The 21,695-nt window shown below is 44.2% G+C and overlaps 1 protein-coding gene across 1 annotated transcript in view; it reads right to left on the bottom strand.

The window, feature by feature from the left end:
* Window positions 1-21,695, bottom strand: part of DDX31 (DEAD-box helicase 31) — a 79,274-nt gene that overhangs the window by 40,275 nt on the left and 17,304 nt on the right. The window contains 8 exon segments of the mRNA XM_010372826.2: window positions 9,951-10,010; window positions 14,296-14,472; window positions 15,219-15,454; window positions 16,602-16,708; window positions 16,842-16,961; window positions 18,639-18,703; window positions 19,455-19,496; window positions 20,827-20,871. Of these exon segments, the coding sequence (XP_010371128.1) occupies window positions 9,951-10,010; window positions 14,296-14,472; window positions 15,219-15,454; window positions 16,602-16,708; window positions 16,842-16,961; window positions 18,639-18,703; window positions 19,455-19,496; window positions 20,827-20,871 (852 nt within the window).

The raw sequence follows: 21,695 nt of genomic DNA, 5'->3' as shown, positions 1-21,695 counted from the left end.
GTTAAAAATTCTGATTTCCGGCCAAATTCTACAGAATCCATTGATGAGGGCGTCACAACACCCTTTGCTAAAAGAATCGACAGGTTAGCCTAGGAACTTAAACAGTAATGACCAGTTGCGTAATGTAAAGAACTCTGAACACACATTTTATGTGAAAAACCACTTGATGATGAACACATTCACGGATCATCATCCCCTGGCCACAACCATGAGCAACGCCGAATAACAAGCTGGCCTTGAGGTGTGTTCTCGAACATCTCCCCTCGAGGCATTTGCTGTGGGAGTGAAGTGCAAAGTAGTTACTGAGGATTTTGCTTTCTGGCCTCAGAGAGCAGCAAGGATCCAGCAGTCCTCCGTCTCTTCTGATGGCTAGATTAGAATACAGGCCAAACCCATGATCACTTCAAAGACTTAGCTAGAGAGATGAAAAACTATGAAAGCAATGGAGATTTATTTTTTAATTTTATGGATCTTTTCAACTAGTCACCACGGAAAGAGCAAAAATTCTCTCCTCTCTCTAGGCTCTTACCATTCCAGCAGACTGGAAAGTGGGCATTTCCCTGACTTCAGCTAACATTTGCACTCAGGATTCATTCTTCAAGAATAACAGTCGTAATGAGAGTGTCCCAGTCAACATTTACTGGACACTTACTATCCACCACACACTGCGTTGAGATCTTTACCTGCGTTGCCTTGACTAATCCTCAAAACAACTATTACCCCCATCTGACAGATGAGAAAACCAAAGTTAAGAGAGATTAAATAGTTGTTTGGGGACACACAGCTGGGGAGTGGAAATAATCCTCAAATCCAGGTCTGCTTTGCTTTTTCAAGGCCATATTATATTATACCACATGCCACCATCAAAAATGATCCTCTGTCCCTCATATGCTGCTGGTGGGAATCCCTATGGCAGGGAATTTGGTAGTATCTAGCAAAATTACATGTGCATTCGCTCTTGACCCAGGGCAGTATCACTTCTAGAAGTCCATCCAAAAAAAGATACACTGACAAAAATACAAAATGATATGGGCATGAGGCCATTCATTTCAGCACCATATATGATTGTAGATCTAGAAAAAAACTGTTGACCCGCAGAAGACAAGTTCGATAAAATACAGCAATATCTCATGTAACAGAGTATATACAGCTATAAAAAAAAAAAACAAAGATTTCTATATATGGATATGGAGACTCTAGAATATATTTTGAGAGTGTCTAGTATGCTTGTGTAAGAAGTTGGGAAAATACAAACATATTTGCTCATATTTCAGTAGGAAATAATGCTGGGAAGAACTCCCAAAGCTCAAAAAAATCTTTACCGCCAGGGGAGGAAGAAAAGAGGAAGGACAAGATAAAGATGGAAGCTACACTTTTTCTTTTTTCTTTTTTTTTTGAGATGGAGTCTCGCTGTGTCGCCCAGGCTGGAGTGCAGTGATGCAGTCTCGGCTCACTGCAAGCTCTGCCTCCCAGGTTCACGCCATTCTCCTGCCTCAGCCTCCCTAAAAGCTGAGACTACAGGCGCCCGCCATCACACCCGGCAAATTTTTTGTATTTTTAGTAGAGACGGGGTTTCACCATGTTAGCCAGGATGGTCCCGATCTCCTGACCTTGCGATCCACCCGCCTCGGCCTCCCAAAGTGCTGAGATTACAGGCATGAGCCACCGAGCCTGGTTGGAAGCTACACTTTCTTTAATGAACCTTGATACTTTTGACTTACACCGTGGAAGTGTCTTGGCATAATTTAAAAAGATAAACAGCTGTCACTATAGGAAATACAGAGTATCACTTGTGCCATATTCTCACCAAACAAAATAAAACCTGAAACCTAGAACCTAAATCTAATCAAGTCTCTAGATCCAACTACTAGTTTACAGGAAGTATGGGAAAGAGGAACATGTTGAACAGCATGAGGACACAATTAGCCAAATCCTGAACGTAGGGTATTCTAAAAGACAAACGATCTGGTTTCCTCAAGAAAAAAGTTAAAGAAAAATAAAGGAGGGGTAACAACACCCAAAAAACATTAAATAGGCAGATGGAGAACCAATGCCTTGATGGAAGCTCACAAAACCACCAACTGTGGTTATCTCTGGATGGAAGGATCTAGGGGGATTTTTACTTTTCTCTCTGTGTTTGGCTTTCTTGTAACAATGAATTCTTATCATTTCCCCTACAATTTTTATTTAGAAAAATTTAAACCTACAGAAAAGTTAAAAGACTAGTACAACCTAGATTAAGGAGATACAGATGTAACTCCTTCATCTAGATTCTGCCACCGCCTGTCTTTGGCCCATCTGTGTTCTATCTATCTACTCATGCCCCCACACACATACACATATGCAAGCACATTTTTCTGAACCATCTGAAAGTAGGTTGCAAACATCATGACATTTTAACCCTAAATACTTTAACACATACCTCCTAAGTAAAAGGACACTGATCTACATAACCACAACACTATTATCACACCTCAGAAATTTAACACTGAATAGCATTTTCTAATCAACAGTCCATATTCAGATTTCTCCAACTGTACCTAAGATGTCTCCTTTTTTTTTTTTTTTTTTAAAGATGGGGTCTCATTCTGCTGCCCAGGCTGGAGTACAGTGGCACAACCACTGCTCATTGCAGGCTCAACCTCCTGGGTTCAAGTGACGCTCTGGCCTCAACCTCCTGAGTAGCTGCACAACTACCGGCAAGTTCCACCACACCCGGCTAATCTAGATTCTTTTTGCTCAGGCTGGTCTTAAACTCCTGGGCTTAAGCGATCCTCCCATCCCAGCCTTCCAAAGCGTTGGGATTACAGGCATGAGCCACCACACCTTAATATGCCTTTTACAGTTGTTTTTCTTTCCTAAACTAGGATCAGATGGTAGATCACGCACTCCGCTGTCCCTGTAGACTTCCTCTGTTTGGAACCATACCCCTGCCTTTGATTGACTTAGTTTTTTGATGTCTGTCATTTTTTAAGAACATCAAAATGTTCCTGAGGACATCAGACAACTGGATTTGTCTAACTGCTTCCTCATGGTAAGGTGCTGGTTAGGCTTTCTGGCAGAAACAACCTCAGGGTGGTATGTGCTTCCCACGGTTCCATGTCGGGAAACACACTGGGGCAGTCTGTCCTGTATGGGTCCCTCTGTTGCGAAGGTGACTTTCTCCTTTGTAATGAGTAACTCGGGAGTGACACTTTGAGACCATGCGAATAACATGGTCCTGTTTCCTAAAACCTTTCACCCAAGGCTTTTAGCATTTATTGATGACCCTTGTCTGTACTGTTACCTTGATGCCTCTCTAAGTCTACCATTCCTTCCTTCCATTTCACAGCTCTGGGATACTTCTGTAAAAACAGCCCACCCCTCACCACTGTTAAGTATCACAAAGGATGCATACGTACATAGCTTTTTTTTCTTTTTTTTGAGACAGAGTCTCACTCTGTTGCCCAGGCTGGAGTGCAGTGGTCTCAATCTCCCAACCTCGTGATCCGCCCGCCTCAGCCTCCCATAGTGCTGGGATTACAGGTGTGAGCCACCGTGCCCGGCCTGTACATAGCTTTTTTGAAAAACAATACTACGTGAAGTACTACAAGAAACACACTCCCGGTGGGCACAGTGGCTCACACCTATAATCCCAGCACCAGCACTTTGGGAGGCTGAGGCAGGTGAATCACCTGAGGTCAGGAGTTCGAGACCAGCGTGACCAACATTGTGAAACTCCATCTCTACAAAAAAATACAAAATTAGCCAGGCATGGTGGTGCATGCCTGTAATCCTAGCTACTTCAGAGGCAGAGGCAGAGGCAGAGGCAGAGGCAGAGGCAGAGGCAGGAGAATTGCTTGAACCCAGGAGGTGGAGGGTGCAATGAGCCAATATCGCACCATTGCACTCCACCCTGGGCAACAAGAGCAAAACTCCGTCTCAAAAAAAAAAAAAAGAAACACACTCCTGCTTCCCCCAGGGTCAGAGGCAGGACTTGGGGGAGATACCACCCCACCATCACTCCCCCAGAAGGACCACTGAGGGTACCTCAGGATTTGTCTGCCTTCACTCGTACCTCAGATTTGTGGGTTTCCTTTGAATGCTGGCTAGGCTGCATTTGTAAGTGTGTAAGCAGAAGTTAAATGTACTAAAAGTGTGTCAACCGCCCACAAAGCGTTTTCAGACAGCTCCCACAGGCTCTGGAAGCTGAAGGCTGATGTTGCAGAGCTGATGCCTTTGAGAACACAATTTAGGATGTTTTCTATCTAAAGGGGAGCGGGAGCCCCTTTCTACACCAACTACAGTTTATGTTTTTAGAAACACTGATGAGTTCTTACATCTGCAAAGCTCTTGTGAAGAACTGATTTCTTTTCTTTAAGTGCCCTGCAGTGGGAGATACATGTAGGCACGGGCTGCTTGAGCTTCACAGACATGACTTGTAAAAAATTTAACGCTCATTGGCTTAGTAAATTCAACCAGCAAACACTAAGACTCTAAAGATTCTAAAATAACGTGTGATGTTTATGAAACTCACTGTGAGTCCAAACACACTGCAACAGTGAGTGATGAAGGACGCCGGCAGACTGTCATTGTGTCTTCAAGGTTCTACTTCCTACTTAGGTGACCTAGCTCTGGACAACAGGCTAAGACACAATCTTCTGGTCTCCCACTAATGCGTGTGTTGGGGGAACCTCACTGACAGCCAACCACTGCCCAATACTCCTTGTTTTCTCTCCCCCAGATTTAACTCAGTCGTTTCTTTAGGCTACCACAGTGAGTAAGGAGAAAGAAAGGCAAGTCCTGGTCTAGGAAGAGAGAACTGGACTGCTTGCTCCAGTCTCACTTAGGGGCTGTCCAATCCGCGTGGGTCAGTTCAGCAAGCTGAGCCTCAGCTGCCCCACCTAGAAAATGGCTGGGAGAACCATGCTATGTACATCATGAGGTTGTTGCTAAGATCAAATGAGACCATGTATGTGACAAATATCTTGAGACCTACAAATCTCAGTATTCTTGAGATTCTATAAATCTCACTTACCCTGGTGAAGTAAGAACTGGTATGATGGCAATTAGGCAGAGAAGTGATTTCAATGTCTCTGTACTCTCCTCCTCCACCATATCTCATTCTCTGCCCCTGCCCCACCCTGGGAGAGGTCGCAGGGAAGCAGCAGAGGCTCCATTTCCCTGGAGCACCGTCAGCCAGCTACATCAGATCAAAAGGAAATCATGACCCACCAAGACTCGGCAGAGGATTCTGTTCCGTCTGCTCTTAGAACTTAGATGTAGCTTCATCTTATTCCTTTAAGCTAATTAGGGCAAAAGAATTGCTAAAGTCAGTTCTGAAAGACACTCAACGGTGAGGCCTTGAAGGCCCTGGGCCTGACAATTGGCTGCCTCCATGAGACCTAGGAGTACAGATGGAAGGCAGCTTGCTCAGGTGCCAGCCTGTCAGTTGGATTAAAATGACTCATTTATTTACCCAAGAACCTCACAAAGTGCTTTTACTAACAGGGAGAGGGGGCCTGCCGTCTCTCTGAGAAGGGACGCAGCACACTCGCCTCTGACGCCTTCCCGGCCTGCCAAAAGTCATTATTGCCGTGTGTGGAAAGCCATCAGCAGGGTCCAGGCCCCCGTTGTCCGGGTGACAGATTGGGCTGCGTAATCAGAGGAGGAAGGAGAGAGTGCAGAAGCTGTCAGAGGCGAGAGATCTTGGCTGGAGCCGCCAAAAAACTGGCAACATGAGTTAGCGTAACTGAGTAAACAGCAAACAATCTCCAAATGATCTTTCCGTTAACACAAACAAAATAAAATGAAAAAGATAAACTTTACCTAAAAAGCATACCCCAGAGAAAAGCATGAGAGTCTACATTTATTTGGGGCACAGAACTGACATTCTGTGACTCTCACAGCCTTATCTCCTTTGTCTCCTAGCCTCCTGGCACGGTGGAAATTTCCCAGGAGGAGAGGAAATTAAGAACTGCACAGACAGAACAGTATGCTTCAAGCGGAAAAAAATACTGAGAAGGTGGAGGAAAGCAGCACAGGTGATCTAGGTGCATCTTCCGAAAAAGAAATGCATGCGCCGCACAGCCAAGGAGGACGCCGAGGGACAGTCGGCACCCAGCAGGGACTGCAGGTATCTTCTTTCTGGGAAAAAGGTGACTGCACTCCATCCAGGGACAACCAAGGAGAGCCACCAGGAGACCAACAGAAAACCTAGTACCAGCCTGAAAATCAGGTGGCTCGGAAACTCCATTTTCTGGCCAGTGAGTGGTACTTCTGTTTATCAACTCATCAGCATAATGATGGTATTAGAAACCAGGTTCCTTTCCTCTGGCTTAGGGTGAGCTCTTCACTATCAGCAGGAGGAAATAACACTTTGCACATAATCCAGTGTCTGATATCTGATCCCTTTGGTTGCTTAACGCCACTCGGGAAAGTGGGCTTTGAACTTCCAACGCCTCGTTTCTGCTCATCCTTACTTCCTACTTACCTTGGCTTTTTCTTAGATCTAGTTTTCCAGAAGACCCAAAATTACATTGTCAATGTGTGAGGATTCCTCGTCTTTCACAAACTGATTTCTTTTGCCCCCAACTATGCTTTGCCTAGACTCCACCTTACCATAGTCTCACCTTTACTCAACAGCCACAGTACACAAAGCCACGTATCAGGGCTTGAGAGCTGCATGACATTAAAAAGGTCCCCGCTTTTGAGATGTTTATAATTAAAATGAAATAAAACACACACATGCACCCTTAACTGTTCCTAGCAGGAAGGAAAATGGGGTGGGGGGCTTTGTAACAGTAAAGGAAATAGCATAATTGTGAACTTTTGTGTGGGCACATCGCTATTTCCAAATTTTCATAAAGACATTCATTCTGGCCTTGTTAAAAGGATCTCAGGATGATAAATTAAAATGGCAAAAGGCACAGTATAAAGGGGGGAAAATCCCCACGTAACGATTAACAACACGATTCCTCTTTACCAAAAGAAGCCAGTTCTCCATCTGTCTCATCCTGAAGTGGCCCTCGTTCCTCATTAACACCAAGGAGGCTCCTGGAGAGCGTTCAGATAGCCTGGCAAGCAACAGGCTGCTTAAAAGGACGCAGAGTGGCAGCATCTCCCCCGACCCAGGCATGATCTAGTAAAGCGTGTGCATCCCACTCGCCCCGAAGCTCTCATATGCCAGAAGCGTCAGCTAGAGCAAACAAGCATGGCAGAAGGGGCAGGAACACCAAGAGGAAGCGAAGGACTTCCCATGACTGGAAATCTGTGCTCCTGTTCTGGCCCAGCAACCGAGAGAAACGAACCCCACCCAGCTCTTCTCCAGTCATCTCCACTACACAGCAAAGAGGGCTCCCAGAAGATCAGCAAGCTGAGTGACCTGGACTAGAAAATGAACAAAGACTGAGGGCTTTAGAGAAATCAGGCTGTGGGCGAGGGAGTTTTCTTTACATGTGGCACCCGGGACTGGCAGGGTGCAGAGGGCTGGGAGGTCCTGTGCTTTGCCAAGACAATGGCATTCTTTGTCTAGCTGATACCATGTGCCTGCAGGTATCATCAGATAGACAGAACAAGGAAAGTGATCGTATGCTTTCGACCTCACCAAGAATTGTATTAACTATTTCAGAAAGAATAATCTTTTCTTCCATGCAGAGCTACTAAAAATACAAACAACGGAACTTCAGATACCTGGAGTTTTCTTTAAGGCTTATAGCTCACCCATGTCTATAAAGCGTTTGCATACTAGGAGACTCAACAATTTCCGAGGGATAAATCCAGCATGTTATGGGTCAAAGATAAAATATTCTGTTCCTATCATAACCTGAATTCCACCCCAAAGGTTCCTACTGCTTTCTATTCTGACAGTCCAGAACATTCACTTCTCAGGTAACACCAGAGGAACGAAAAACCCATTCCCAATGAGCAAGTCTATTAATGTCTGTCTTTAGAAAAACACACACACTGGTAGCCCTCAACATCGAGTTTCCGGGGCCCCATCTATCGCCCCGAATTCCATCTACAAAACCAAGCACCTACTGCGTGCCCGCTCTGTGCTAGACACTGGGATAGAAATGCAAACAAATCACAGTCCTTGTCTTCACGATGCTTACGACTGGCTGGGAAGGTACCTAGACCAGGCGGGATGAGCGCTACGGTGAAGAAATGAAGGGTGCACTGGGACGGCCTCATGGGGAAGAACAGGGGGGTCCTGAGTTTCATTTCTCTGAAGACATAAAATTTAAGGGGAGACCTAAGGATGGTTTAGTCAATATCAGGTAGTGTTCCAGGCAGAGGGACCAGCATGAACCAAGGCCCCAAGGCCAGAAAAAGCCAGATGATACATTCGAGGACTGAAAGAGGGGGCTGTTTTGCTGAAGGGTAGGGAACAAGGGGGAGTAGGGTGAAAAGAGACAAATGGGAGTCAGGTTCCCCAAAGTATTGTTAGATATAATAAGGACTGTTGACAATTTTTTCTTTTGAGACAAGGTCTCACTCTGTTGCTCAGGCTGGAATGCAGTGGTGCAATCACAGCTCACTGTAGCCTCGACCTTCTAGGCTCAAGTGACCCTCCCGCCTCAGCCTCCTGAGTAGCTGGAACGACAGGCACGTGCCACCATGCCCGGCTAATTTTTGTCCTTAATTTTTTTTGTAGAGACGGGGTCTTGCTATATTGTTGCTCAGGCTGGTCATGAACTCCTGGGCTCAAGCGATCCTCCCACCTCGGCCTCCCAAAGTGGTGGGCTTGTAGGCGTGAATCACCGCACCTGGCCCAACAAATTTCTTTTAAGTAGATTATTTAGAATTTATCTTCACTATAGGTAGGCCATGCATAAAGCTGGCTTTAGAACAAGCTTGAGCATCTGACTCGTGGATGGGCCTCATAAAGGGAAGGACTTGGTCAGACACAGATCCCCTCAAGAGGCAAGCATTCCATGGTTACAGCTCTCAGGCCTGAATGAGTGTCAGCAGAGCCACTGTTTGCCTCGCACACATGACAACTGACACTGTGATAAGCAGGTTACCAACAAGCCCCTTCTTGCAGGTGAGCACACATATATACACACACAAGAAACCATGCTGCACTCATACAGAAACTCAACACTTAGACAGAAAAGTCTCCATTGCCTTTAATAGTGAATATGGAATACAAGTTCCTTAAAAAGTAACTGCATCAAATGTGGCCTAGATGGGCATTCAAACAGCTTAGTATCTTTGTTTCTACCCAGCACTTGTTCACTGGATTGACTAAATTTATAGTACAATTGCATTACTGTATATATAGGAACTTCTCCAATAACCAGCTGGGGATTAAGTTACATCATCCAAGATGGAACAGAGAAGGCATTTTAATCTTCGGAGATAGCAACAACTACAGTAAAGTGAATCCCCGGGTGATGGGGAGAACACTGAAGGTGTGAGTTTTTAATCTCGAAAGAGCACAAGAGGCATGAGTTTAAAAGGTCAGTGTTGTGCTGGAGGAGGCAGCTATCCAGGACTGCAGAGCCTGAGGCTGAGGGAGCTGGCCCTGAAATCACAGGGCAAATGGTAGTCAGAGACAACAGCAAATAAAATTGGCCCAAATGCACCAATTTTCCTTTAAGAAAAGGTGAGCAGAGGCAAGCAGAGTCATTTTGTTGTGGAAAGACTTTCTCAGCTCTAATTACTCCCGATAGCTGTAATTTACAAGTTTTGGGTGGATAGAAATCTCTAAGATTCACACATTTTCAGACCAACAGCTGCCACTATTAGTGAGCAAATTGCCAAGTCTTCTGCACGGTGGTGGCTGGCTATCTGTGGCCCTGTCAGGTAACAAGAAAGAAGCGCAAAGAGGCCAGCCCCACCAAGGGGCCCCTAGTGTTCCTGGGCTCTGCAGGACTGACTATAGGACAAACTGTCAAGAGACAAAAAATTGCAGAGCCATCACAGAAATGTATCAGCCTTCGCATGGAAGACAGGACAATACGTACCGTGCAAAGAAGGACGCCTCTTCTGGAATGTGAAAATTCCTGAAACACTGCTGTTCTTTCCTACAAAAACAAGGAAAAATAGAGCTTTACAACTCAGAGACAAACTCCAGCAAGGTAGGCTTAGATCTCCCTAGCTCTCTCCATCTCCTACTGCTAGAGCTATTTTCAGGCACAGAGAGGCTTGCCAGGAAAGAGGAAGAAGTGGATTCTTTATATCTTCGAAGAGGACCCTGTACTTACAGGACCAGGCTTGAGGCTACGGTGAAGTAGCGGGGGTTTTGAGGGTGCACATTTCTGTGAGACAGTACCAGGGTAGGCACACTCTCCAGGAATGACCAAAAACAAGAACAGGAATGTGCAAGTTCCTCCGTGCAGGGTTCCAAACCAGTGTGCGATGTATTCTAAACATTCTCCTACAAGGAGAAAGGAATAAAGAATAACCAACCTTCTCTACAGGCAGTTTTAAAAAAGATTAGATATGGTCGGGCATGGTGGCTCAAGCGTGTAATCCCAGCACTTTGGGAGGCCGAGGCGGGCGGATCAGGAGGTCAGGAGATCGAGACCATCCTGGCTAACATGGTGAAACCCCGTCTCTACTAAAACTACAAAAAAAAAAATTAGCCGGGCGCGGTGGTGGGCGCCTGTAGTCCCAGCTACTCGGGAGGCTGAGGCAGGAGAATGGTGTGAACCCAGGGGGCGGAGCTTGCAGTGAGCCGAGATTGCACCACTGCACTCCAGCCTGGGCCACAGAGCGAGACTCCGTCTCAAAAAAAAAAAAACCACACGCCGGGCGCAGTGGCTCAAGCCTGTAATCCCAGCACTTTGGGAAGCCGAGACGGGCGGATCACGAGGTCAGGAGATAGAGACCATCCTGGCTAACATGGTGAAACCCTGTCTCTACTAAAAAAAAAAAAAAAAAAAAAGATTAGATATTTATAAAACTATGTATTTTAATTGGAGAGAAAATACATTTGCATTAAAGGAAGAAAATAAAATACCACTCAAGGCAAACCATCACTACCACTGGGGATACCTTGATGTTTTCCAAGTTCCCCTTTTATGCATCACATAACCAAATGTGTAGCTTTCCAAAAACATGGCACCCTACTATTTATACTATTAACATGCTCTTAGATAGCAACAGAATATGAACATCTCTTCATGCCCATAAGTATCTAAAGACCAGGTCATCTGTTGTGGTGAAACAGTACTCAGCTAAATGGATGCGCCATTATTTATTTGACCAATGTTGTATGCAATGAAGCTTGTCTCCGATTTTTTTTTTTTTTTTTTTTTTGAGACAGGGTCTCATTTTGTCACCCAGACTCACTGCACAATCTCAGTTCACTAAAACCTCCACCTTCCGGGTTCAAGTGATCCTCTCACTTTGGCCTCCTGAGTAGCTGGAACTATAGGCATGCACCACGACGCCTGGCTAATTTTTGTATTTTCTGTTAGAGACGAGGTTTTGCCATGCTGCCCAGGCTGGTCGCGAACTCGAGGTCAAGCAACTCACCAGCCTCAGCCTCCCAAAGTGCTAGAATTACAGGCATGAGCCACCACGCCCTGCTGATTTTTTAATATTGCAATCAATGCTGTGACAAACATCTCTGTAAATAAGTCACTGTGTAGATTCTTAATTATTCTCTTAAATTCCTAGAAACAGACTTGCTGGACCAAAAGGTGAGCATCCTAGAATGCTTTCAGTATGAGCCTGCAACGGCACCTTCTGAACGCTCTTCAGTCATGATGCTCTATGCACTTGAGTTGGTCACATTCACCCGTCAGCAGCAAATACAAAGAAATAGAACCAAACTACTCAAAATCTGGAAAAAAGTAAAGTCTCTGCTGCTTTGGCACAGTCACTGTGTGCTGTGGCATGTCTTTCTGGGCTTTCATATGCGTAGATTTTGTCCATGGCTGGAAGCCCAGGGCACACCTCACTGAGTACACTGGATAAAGACATACAAACAACCAACATTCATCGAGTGCTCACCATGTACCAGACACTGGCTTAAGCACCTCACACATCTGAACTTCGCTAATCCTCACAACAACCCTATGTGTAGGTACTATCATCACCCCATTTTCCAGAAGAAAAAAACTGAGGCACAGACAGGTTAAGGAACTTGCCCAAAGGACACACACACATCGTAAAGGGCTGGAATGATATCTGAACCCGGGAACTACGTTCCTAAGTCAGTGCTCAGACCCCCAAAAGGACAGATCCATTTGTCCAGTCTGCTGCATGATCTTTATAAATGATCATTTTTAATGGCTGCATCGTAGAATCAGAATCAGAAAAAATCAAAAAGTTCATAAAAGCTTATGAAACACCTTAAAGACTAGTTATGATGCATTCAGATTTGGGGCAAGAAAAAAAAAAACCTACCAAACTCTGGGACTTTCATCACAACTACCATGCAAATAGCAACTCCTATCCAATGCTCAGAAACTTATTTAGAATCATGTCAACCATCTAAGGAGACCATGCTAAGGTCTTGTAGGACAGTGGCCAGGGTAATAAGTCAGGAAAACTTAAGTGGGACAGTTTTAGCCTAGTCTGGAACAAGAAACTTACCCCTAATACTTAGAAAATAAAACACAGGGATACTATAACCTCCTGTCTTCCACTGCAAAGGCTAAATACTATACAGACATTCTTCTTTTTAAACTACAAAAACACAATTTTAATTATAAAAAAAAACCTTTTAAACTATAAAAACAGAACTATTTCTGAAAGACAGATAAAAACAATAATAATAAAGGCGCTTAACATTTACTGAGCACTTCCTGTGCGCTAGGCCCTGTACGGAGAGCTCTGTCTGCATTAACTGAGTCAACCCTAAAGGAAGTACAATTATCATCCCCACTTTAGAGACACGGAAACTAAGTCACAGAGAGGTTAAATATTTACCTGACATTACACAGTCAGCAAATGACAGCCAGGACAGGACTACAAGCAGTGTGCCCCCAGAGGGCACAGCTATAAACAGCATACTAGACTACTTCCCTGTTACAATGTGAGATGAACAGCCTCTGTATAATGAAGCTATAGACTCTTGTGTGTGATCTATTATAGCGAATTCCTAGACTATTCTGAGTCCATACCCAGCTTCCCCCAATCGCTTGGATCGATGCCGCAGAACGCCTCTGGTAAAAACAGACTCACAGGATTAGTAAACGAAGCTTAAAACAAAAACAAAACTCCAAACCATTAATGGTATTAAAAAAATAAAATCAGCAAGTTTGATTGAATCAGGGATCCGAAGGTAAAGGCCAAGAGCTTACCTAATGCACAAGGGCTGGAATGTTCAGGGATTTCTATATAATCTTGTGGCAAATAACCTGTGTCCTTGAGTGACCTTGAGCAAGTTCGCTTTTCTGGGCCTCTATTTACTTCAGTGTTAAAACAAAAGAGCAAAAGCAAAGAGAGGTTGGACTTGTTTAGGATCGTGTCAAACCTCTGGTGTCCCTTTTAGCTCTAAAAATGTTATGATCTTTTAAGCTGGCTCAAGTCAAATCTCATTCTGATTTCTAGTTTTCTTTCCCACTTTCTAATTTGCAAAGCTGCCTGGTACCCTCTCCTCTAGGGCAAAATGGCTCCTACTTCTGAGTCTTGCTCGTCCTTTCTTTTCCAATTCCAGTAAGCGTATCTCACTCCCGTACTCCACCCCGACTCCCTACCAAACGGCCTAGTTAAGAGTGGAGGAATGCGACTCACACAGCTGAGTCCCTAAAAGAGAGGAAATGTTGTACTCTTCTTCGTGAACAGAAATCTTACTCCGTGCAGAGAAAGAATTGGGAACCCGCAGCCCCTTTGGTTCACAGTACCCTCTCCCAACCAAAAGCGTTCTGAGTGCAGCGCTGTGTCTTGTTGACAATGACAGCAGCCGTGCTCAGCAGTACCATATGGGATCCACAATTTAGCTCCATTAATGCTCTTAATTTGAAGACATCAAGCCCTAATTACACACTGGGTACTAAAAAGGCAAAACCCTTCCCTGGTGCCAGCTACTTAGTGGTACTCTGTTGCCTTAACAGCTGGTTGAGGTAGATTCAGGCCAAATCGGGGCCTGTGAGCTCTCTCGGGTGGAAGAGACCAGCTCCTGGAGCAAAAGCAAATGGGAACAATAGACTCTCCTTGCCCACATCAATCCAGCAGTGTGATCCCCTCTAGTTCCAGTGGGTCCCCCATTTTCGTCTAATTCTTGACTTGCCCAGTGGAGTGTGCAAGGGTCGTAGCCATTGCTGAGCCTAAAGAACAGGTTTGCCGGACTTAGGTTCGTCCCCATCTCCACGTGGGGCCACGGTGCTGTCGCTGCACAGGGAGATCAGTGCTCACCTCCTGCTCCATGTTGCCATGCAGCCGTAGGAATTTTAATCGCGTGGAGGCAGATGGCAACTGCCCTGATGCCGGCGCCCCTGAGCTGCTCAGCAGGGTCTGTAGGAAGAGGCTGTAGTGGAACTCCACCAGCTCGCAACTTGAGAAAAAGATAACCATCTTCTGGTCTTTCTCAAACTACATTGATACAAAGGGAGGAAAAACCCACATATTTTAAGATTACGTGACGCCAAAATGAGTATTTCTCTAAACTATACAGTCATGCTGACCCCCATTTGGAAATAAAGGTGACTATCTTTGAATTATTTTAAAAATCAAAAACAGTGATACTGCACTCTACAAAGAATGCAGGAGAGGAAAACGACACAGCTATCATTTCAAACGGGTTTCCCTTATCTGACAAAAATAAACACACTTCAGAGCACAGCTGTGTGGGAGCTCCGTTCCCCTTACTCATCCAGGGCTTGCCACAGCAACACTACCTGGCTGAGACCCTACATATGCAGAAAATCTTCACCCTGAAGCCCTTCCACTTACTATCTTCTCACGTCTCAGAGTCATCACAGAAGTCCAGTAAATAAATACACAAATGCCAGGACTCTTGGAGAAACATGAGCACAAGCCCCTATGTCTGCCTCACATCCAGCTGTTCCCGCCACCTGTGATGTGCCTAATATCAGTCCCAGGAAAGGTATCGAGGACAGATTTCAAGCTGAACATCATGGCTACCATTGACCTCTGATTCTTTACCATAATCCTAAAACTTGACTGAAAGGATGTACATCAAAGTTTGCATCCGGAATGCAGACATAAGTTGGAAAACCTCTGATTTTTGGTGTCTTAACTCATTGCTACCAATGGCTTAACACAAGAAAGCAGGCCTTTCTTCCCTGGATCAAGTCGGCACTAGCCCACAGTCCCACCTTGCATTTCTGAAGGATGAAGGCCGCTAGGCAGACAAGCCTCAGTTTGCTGGGAACCACAGTCACGTGCTGCTCGAGACTCTCTGGTATTGCAAAGCTGTCCAGCTCGTCGCCAGCTGGTGGAGGACAGACCTCCCGGATCGCTTTGTCCTTTGAGTTCAACTGGTCATGGCTCTTGTCCAGGACGGAAATACTGACTGGATCATGCAAACTGATATCAGCTAGCCGCGTTACACCTTGGATAAAAGTGAGAAGGGCAAAGCAGACAACAAACACACCGTGAAACTGGTCACAAAAACATACCCCCTATACAGCACCCACCCATGAATGTTAGGACTATGTATGTTACCCCATGGGTATCACCAAGTCCCAGCACTGATCTGCCCTAGTGCCAACATGTGTGTTGCGGGGAGATCTACCAAAACTTCCCACAGCCTAATAACCAATCTGTACCAACGTTCTATAAACACTCACCTACGGAACAGCGTCCAAAAGACAGCAACAGATACTGCACCCACTCCCACCTCCCAAAAGGGTTCTTTGATCAAGTAAGTTATGGTAAACCTTGGATTTCAAAGGTTTCACAAAAGCTTCTTTGCTCTAAGCAGCCCTCTCAGGGCCTTTATTGTATTAATGTGCCCTGAGAATACCCAACGGAGGGATGTGGGGCATTTCTCAAACTTTCTTGACCACAGAATCCCTTTTTCATTTTGAATCATCCCTCAAATTTTAGAACATGGGGAACTGTGAGGGGTCACATGCATGGCATCTGGTACATGCACATTACAAGGTGGCCTAGTAAACCAAGGAAACCAGACACAAGTGAAAGCTGCACTGCTGGTCAATGACTCACTGTGTGGGGTGATTCTGGTAGAGTGATGCAACTTTTCCAAGCCTTCGTGTTCCCATTGATAAAAGAGAGCTAAGAATTTCTATTGCATATGGATGGAAAACAGAGAAGAGCTTCATTGATATATTTTTTAAGTTCAATAGCTCTATAGGAGGAAGAGTGATTACATCAAAAATGCACTCAGATAAGAAGTCATCATCTTCAGTGCAAGGGCCCTGCTCTCTGTGGGTTGCAAGTGCAAAAAAACCTCATGAAACCACCAAGCCAACGGCAGCCAGTCTTTTCTCATCCTCATCCCTGTCCTTTCTCCCTTTCCCCATGCGCTGGGGAACATATCTGTCTTGGATGACTTGAAGAGCGAAGCTGGGAGTGCTGAACATACAGTTTGAAAAGGCAGTCTTCTAAGGACATCTCCCTCCCTGCCCCCCACCTCCCTGAGGTTGAGAATCACTGCAGCAAACAACCCAGATTAAATCTAGGTCCTTCCTCTTCATTAGGAACAAAGAAGGACCCATCACTTCTTTTCAGCTCACCTTCTGTGAGTGTCGCTGATAGCAAGACGTTCTGTCGTTTCTGGCATTCAGCATTTACAGCATTAAGTATCACTGTGATGTCCTTTTCAAAACCCAAATCCAAGATTCTGTGGTTGCAAAAAAAAGAAATTTTCATCTATATGAAGAGCAAATGTGGTCTAACGGGCCACAGAAGTTGCAACAAGGAGAGCAGAAACAGCCCTTCTCTTCTACCTGTCATCATCCTGGGACGAGGCTCACCTGTCTGCTTCATCAAACACCAACCACCGCAGCCGACTAAAATGAATGTTCTTTGTGGATTTTATATGATCCACCAGGCGTCCAGGAGTTGAGATAAGGATATTTATTCCTTTGCGGAGTCTGTTTAAAATTATATATCATAAAAGGAAGTAAATCAAACGGGGCTATGCCAATAGAAACCACAGGAAAAAGGCAAAAGAGACAGACTCATTTCATGTACAGTACAAACGTGCCATAGCCTGAAATCATGACAAAACATAAAAACAACTGGGTAGAAAGCTGTGCTTGAGTCTTTCCCTGTACTGTGAGATGCAACTGTTATGATGTGAAATTACATTAAAATCATAAAACCTTAATTTTGAAAGAAATCATAACTACATAATCCAATGCTCTTTATCTGATTCATAAATCCTTTCTAGAACCTTCCAAAAAGATTGTAGTCCAGCCTGTTCTCGAAGGTTTCTGTACTAGGGAATCTAGTATCTGAGCAAGTTATCCCATGCCAGTGTGCTTCAATTGCTAGGACACTTTTTTTTTATGCTAAGCCCTTTACGTAACTTCCACACAATGGGGCTCAGCTTTGTCCCATGGGTTATATACAATAAATCTAATTTCTCATTCCCCAAACAACCATTTTCCTATTAGTCCACAGTAATAAAAGCTTCCAATTTCCAATTTTTAGTACATTTTTTTTTCTTTGTAGAGATGGGGTTCTCGCTATGTTGCCTAGGTTGGTCTCAAACTCCTGGTCTTAAGTCATCCTCCTGCCTTGGCCTCCCAAAGTGCTGGGATTACAGGCATGAGCCATTGCACCCAGCCTACCTGGATATATTTTCCAGCTTCCCTTGCAGTTAAGTATAGTCATGCTTCTGTTTTAGCAATGGGATAAAAGGGTAAAGGGAACATGCCAATCATGCTTCGGAGGGAGCAGGTATGATTATCTCTGTACCTGCTGGCAAGAAATTAGATGCAATGGTTGGAGTGCCTGCAACTACCTAAGACTATGAGGTAACCTTAAAAATGGAATCATTCCATAGTGGCACAAAAAGACAGAGTTTGGTCCCCGACACTGGAGCTCCAGGCCAGCCCTGGACTGGCTCTGTCAGATTTCTTAAATGTGAAAGTAAAGTAAAACTTGTGTATTGTTTGTGCCACTGTTATTTCTCGTTATTCACAGCTGAGTCGAATCCTAATCAATGCTTTGAGATTTCAGGTTTCATATTTACTCCTCGGTTATAGACTACATGCATCATTATTGAGTACTGGTTATTAAGCTGTAATACAATAAAAATGTTTTCAAAAGAATGAAGACAGTTTGAGATTTACTTGTTGCAACAATTTTCAACTGACACCCATTATAAATTCTAATAAAGAAAGGAATAAACATATTTGGTTGTAAAAAGCAAGTCCCAAAGCATTATATGAGTAATGATCTTGTTTTTGTAAAACCAAACAACAAAACCCCAAACTCTCAATGTACACAAAAGTGAGTTGCACCCAGGTGGATGTATACTAAACCAGGGATGCTGTAGGGTATTGGGTAGGTGGGAGTTAAGAAGGTGACAGCACTGTTAATAGCAACATCAGAAGGAAACGTGTTTGTAGGTTTAATATTTTAAAAAACAGCACCGTCTAGAGGTGACCGCTCCCCACTGACTCAATCTGTCCCTGTGCACTGGGACTAGGAAGCAGAGCCTGAGACAAAGCTCTCAGCAGGTTTAGAGGGACCCAGCCTTATGGAATAGGAAGGCAGGACAGATTCAAGAAGGAAATAACAACCAACAAACCTCTTCCTACCTGGCCTTTTCTGATTTTCTCTTCTCTCCTCCCATTAACACTCCAGGCACAATCCAAGTGAAAGGCTACAGAAAGACAGCAGACCACAGTCAGTGCAAAGCCCCTTTACTTAAACATCAGACACTGATTCCAAATTCCCTTTCCTTAAGGCATGAGAGAGAACTGGCGCTTCTCATTGTATAAGGTGTTATCGTGCAGACACAATTCCTAGGCATTGCTACACCCAGTACACTATCAGCAGTAACCTGAAATATAGGTAGATAACTAGCTTCCACCACAGTGAGAGAGAAATGTGAGCTTCCTAAATCATTCAAGTGGCTTCCCTGTCTTCCCCCACAGAGCCTGAATTGAAAACATATTTCAGTAAGTCCACTGCCTTTTTTGGGGTTAAAACCCAAGCAACACCTTTCCCTACTCTCCACCCCTAATAAAAGAAAGAATGGATCAATTCATGATCTAATTTGGTGAGTTGGCTGGCTTCGACTCTGAAACCATCACTCTCCTTTCTAAACAAACGCTACTTGCAGCTAAGTTGCTTTCCACTGGGTCACCGTCAGGCTATACCTGTGCATTTCTCTATGTGGCTTGCTAGTGACTATGATGAACCAATTATAGGACTTTATGCACCAGGAGTCACTGATAATCCAGCTAAGCTAGAAATGGGTGGGTTTAGATCAGTAAAAACCTATAAACTACCTAGAGAGAGCAGAGATATCCAGGCAAAAGGAAATAATTCTTATCTCTTTGAAAATAAAGAATAGACTGTGGTATACTAGTCAGGAAGCAAGATAAAATGCAACTCATGGTTTGTCTTACCTTAAGCAGTTTCTGGACAGTGTCAAAGCTTTGTAGAGCCAGCTGTAAAAATTTCAAAAGTTATAGATGATCAATAGGATCCCTTCTTCTTTTTTTTTTTTTTAAAGACAATGTAACGTGATTAGGATCCAAACTTGGACCTGAAGTTAAGATTTAAGAAGAAAAAAATCCTATATATGGAATCTAATATACCTTGCTCTTAGACTGGTTCTGCAACCTGTCAGTTTGGGCAAATAGACACCACGTCTATTTGTTGGACACACACAAAAATAGTGTTTTGTGCTCCCTCTGCTGGCTCAAATTCCCAGAGTGCCACACAGAGAAGTTCAAGTCTATGCTGCACAAAAATGGTAACCAAAGTAACCTGAATTTGACTCTCCTTAGAAAGAGAGAGAATATAATATGTATACGAGGTAAGACAGAATAGTGATGCAACAGGGTAGCCTCCAGGAACTTCACTCTAAAGGTGCCATGACTGTGTTCTACCACTGTCCCAGGGTATGTGAAGCCTGGGAGATGGTGGTCACTCCTCACGTTTGTATCAATAAAACAAAAGCAAACTAACAGCTCCATTGGAGAACAAAGCAAGTGAAAATTAAAGTAGGCTACAACCATTAACAACCTTCAAAGATGCCTCATACAGAATCCCGTTCTTAAAGGATGTATACACAGTTTCCACATATTTAGTATTCATGAAGCATCCTAGAGAAGTAGCAAGTTTGCTGCTGTAAAAATTTTAATAGCTTCTGTGCCTGCTCCTTCATTGGACTGAGCTGAGATAGGGGACTGCAGGCTGTATAAAAGGCTGACTTCAAATCATCTCTGTGATCAATTCTCTGTAAGGAAGTGATCAGCATTTGATAGAGAAACCAGATACCCTAATCTGAAGTTGCCACTGTGGGCAAATAAAATAGATTAGATAGAATAGAGTTCCAACAAGAAAGAAAAAACTATTGAAAAGTTTAACTTTTAGGAACAAGTAACATTTTGGTAGCAGTAGCTTTTAAAAAAATTAAAGGTTCATTTTCAGAGCCAACTGCTTTTGGTTTTGAATTAAGTTGCTTAAAAAAAAACCTACAAAAATGCAAGGTTTTTTTTTTTAAGCAAATTAATTCAAAACACGATTAAACAGACATTTAATAGTGTCATTAGTTTCTAGACAATAGGAAAATACTTTTCCATACTTATGATTCTCAGAGACTACTTGAATTTTTCTCCTTGACAAGAACCAGAAGGATGGCTTTCAGGTAAATGGAACTGGTGGCCAGTGGCTTGTGCAGTAGGGAGAAAAATGGTAAAACCACTTTTAAATTCAAAGGGACATTAGTGAAAGCATGTGCTTAAAACTTGCCCCAAAAGGGAGCCTGCTTACCTCTCTTGTTGGTACGAGCACCAGGGCATAGGGGCCATCACTGCGCTATTGACACACAGAAAAGAAATGCCATGAGCAGGATAAACAAAGGCAGACTCCAAATGAACAGGACACCGCGTGGCCAGTTGTAGAACATCAGAAGCACTCTCGATGAAGAAAGGGACAAATTAAGGTTGTCACTGATGTGGTTTGGCTATGCTCCTACCCACATTTCAACTTGCATTGTATCTCCCAGAATTCCCACATGTTGTAGGACAGACGGCAGGGGGGCAGGGCGGGAGGTGGTAACTGAACCATGGGGGTCGGTTATTCTCGTGATAATAAGTAAGTCTCACGAGATCTGATGGGTTTATCAGAGGTTTCTGCTTTTGCTTCTTCCTCATTCTCTCTTGCTGCTGCCATGTAAGAAATGCCTTTCAGCTGGGTGCGGTGGCTCAAGCCTGTAATCCCAGCACTTTGGGAGGCCAAGACGGGCGGATCACGAGGTCAGGAGATCCAGACCATTCTGGCTAACACGGTGAAACCCCGTCTCTACTAAAAAATACAAAAAACTAGCCAGGCGAGGTGGCAGGCGTCTGTAGTCCCAGCTACTCGGGAGGCTGAGGCAGGAGAATGGTGTAAACCCGGGAGGCGGAGCTTGCAGTGAGCCGAGATCCCGCCACTGCACTCCAGCCTGGGCGACAGAGCAAGACTCCCTCTCAAAAAAAAAAAGAAATGCCTTTCATCCTCTGCCATGATCACGAGACCTCCCCCTGCCATGTGGAACTGTAAGTCAAATTAAACCTCCTTTTCTTCCTAGTCTCGGGTATGTTTTTATCAGCAGCGTAAAAATGGAATAATACACTCAACTAACCCCATTATTCTAGAAT

Source organism: Rhinopithecus roxellana, chromosome 16 (assembly GCF_007565055.1).
Source record: "Rhinopithecus roxellana isolate Shanxi Qingling chromosome 16, ASM756505v1, whole genome shotgun sequence".
Classification (NCBI taxonomy): domain Eukaryota; kingdom Metazoa; phylum Chordata; class Mammalia; order Primates; family Cercopithecidae; genus Rhinopithecus; species Rhinopithecus roxellana.
Note: the sequence above shows the minus strand (reverse complement) of the source record. Positions and strands in the feature narration are given on the sequence as shown.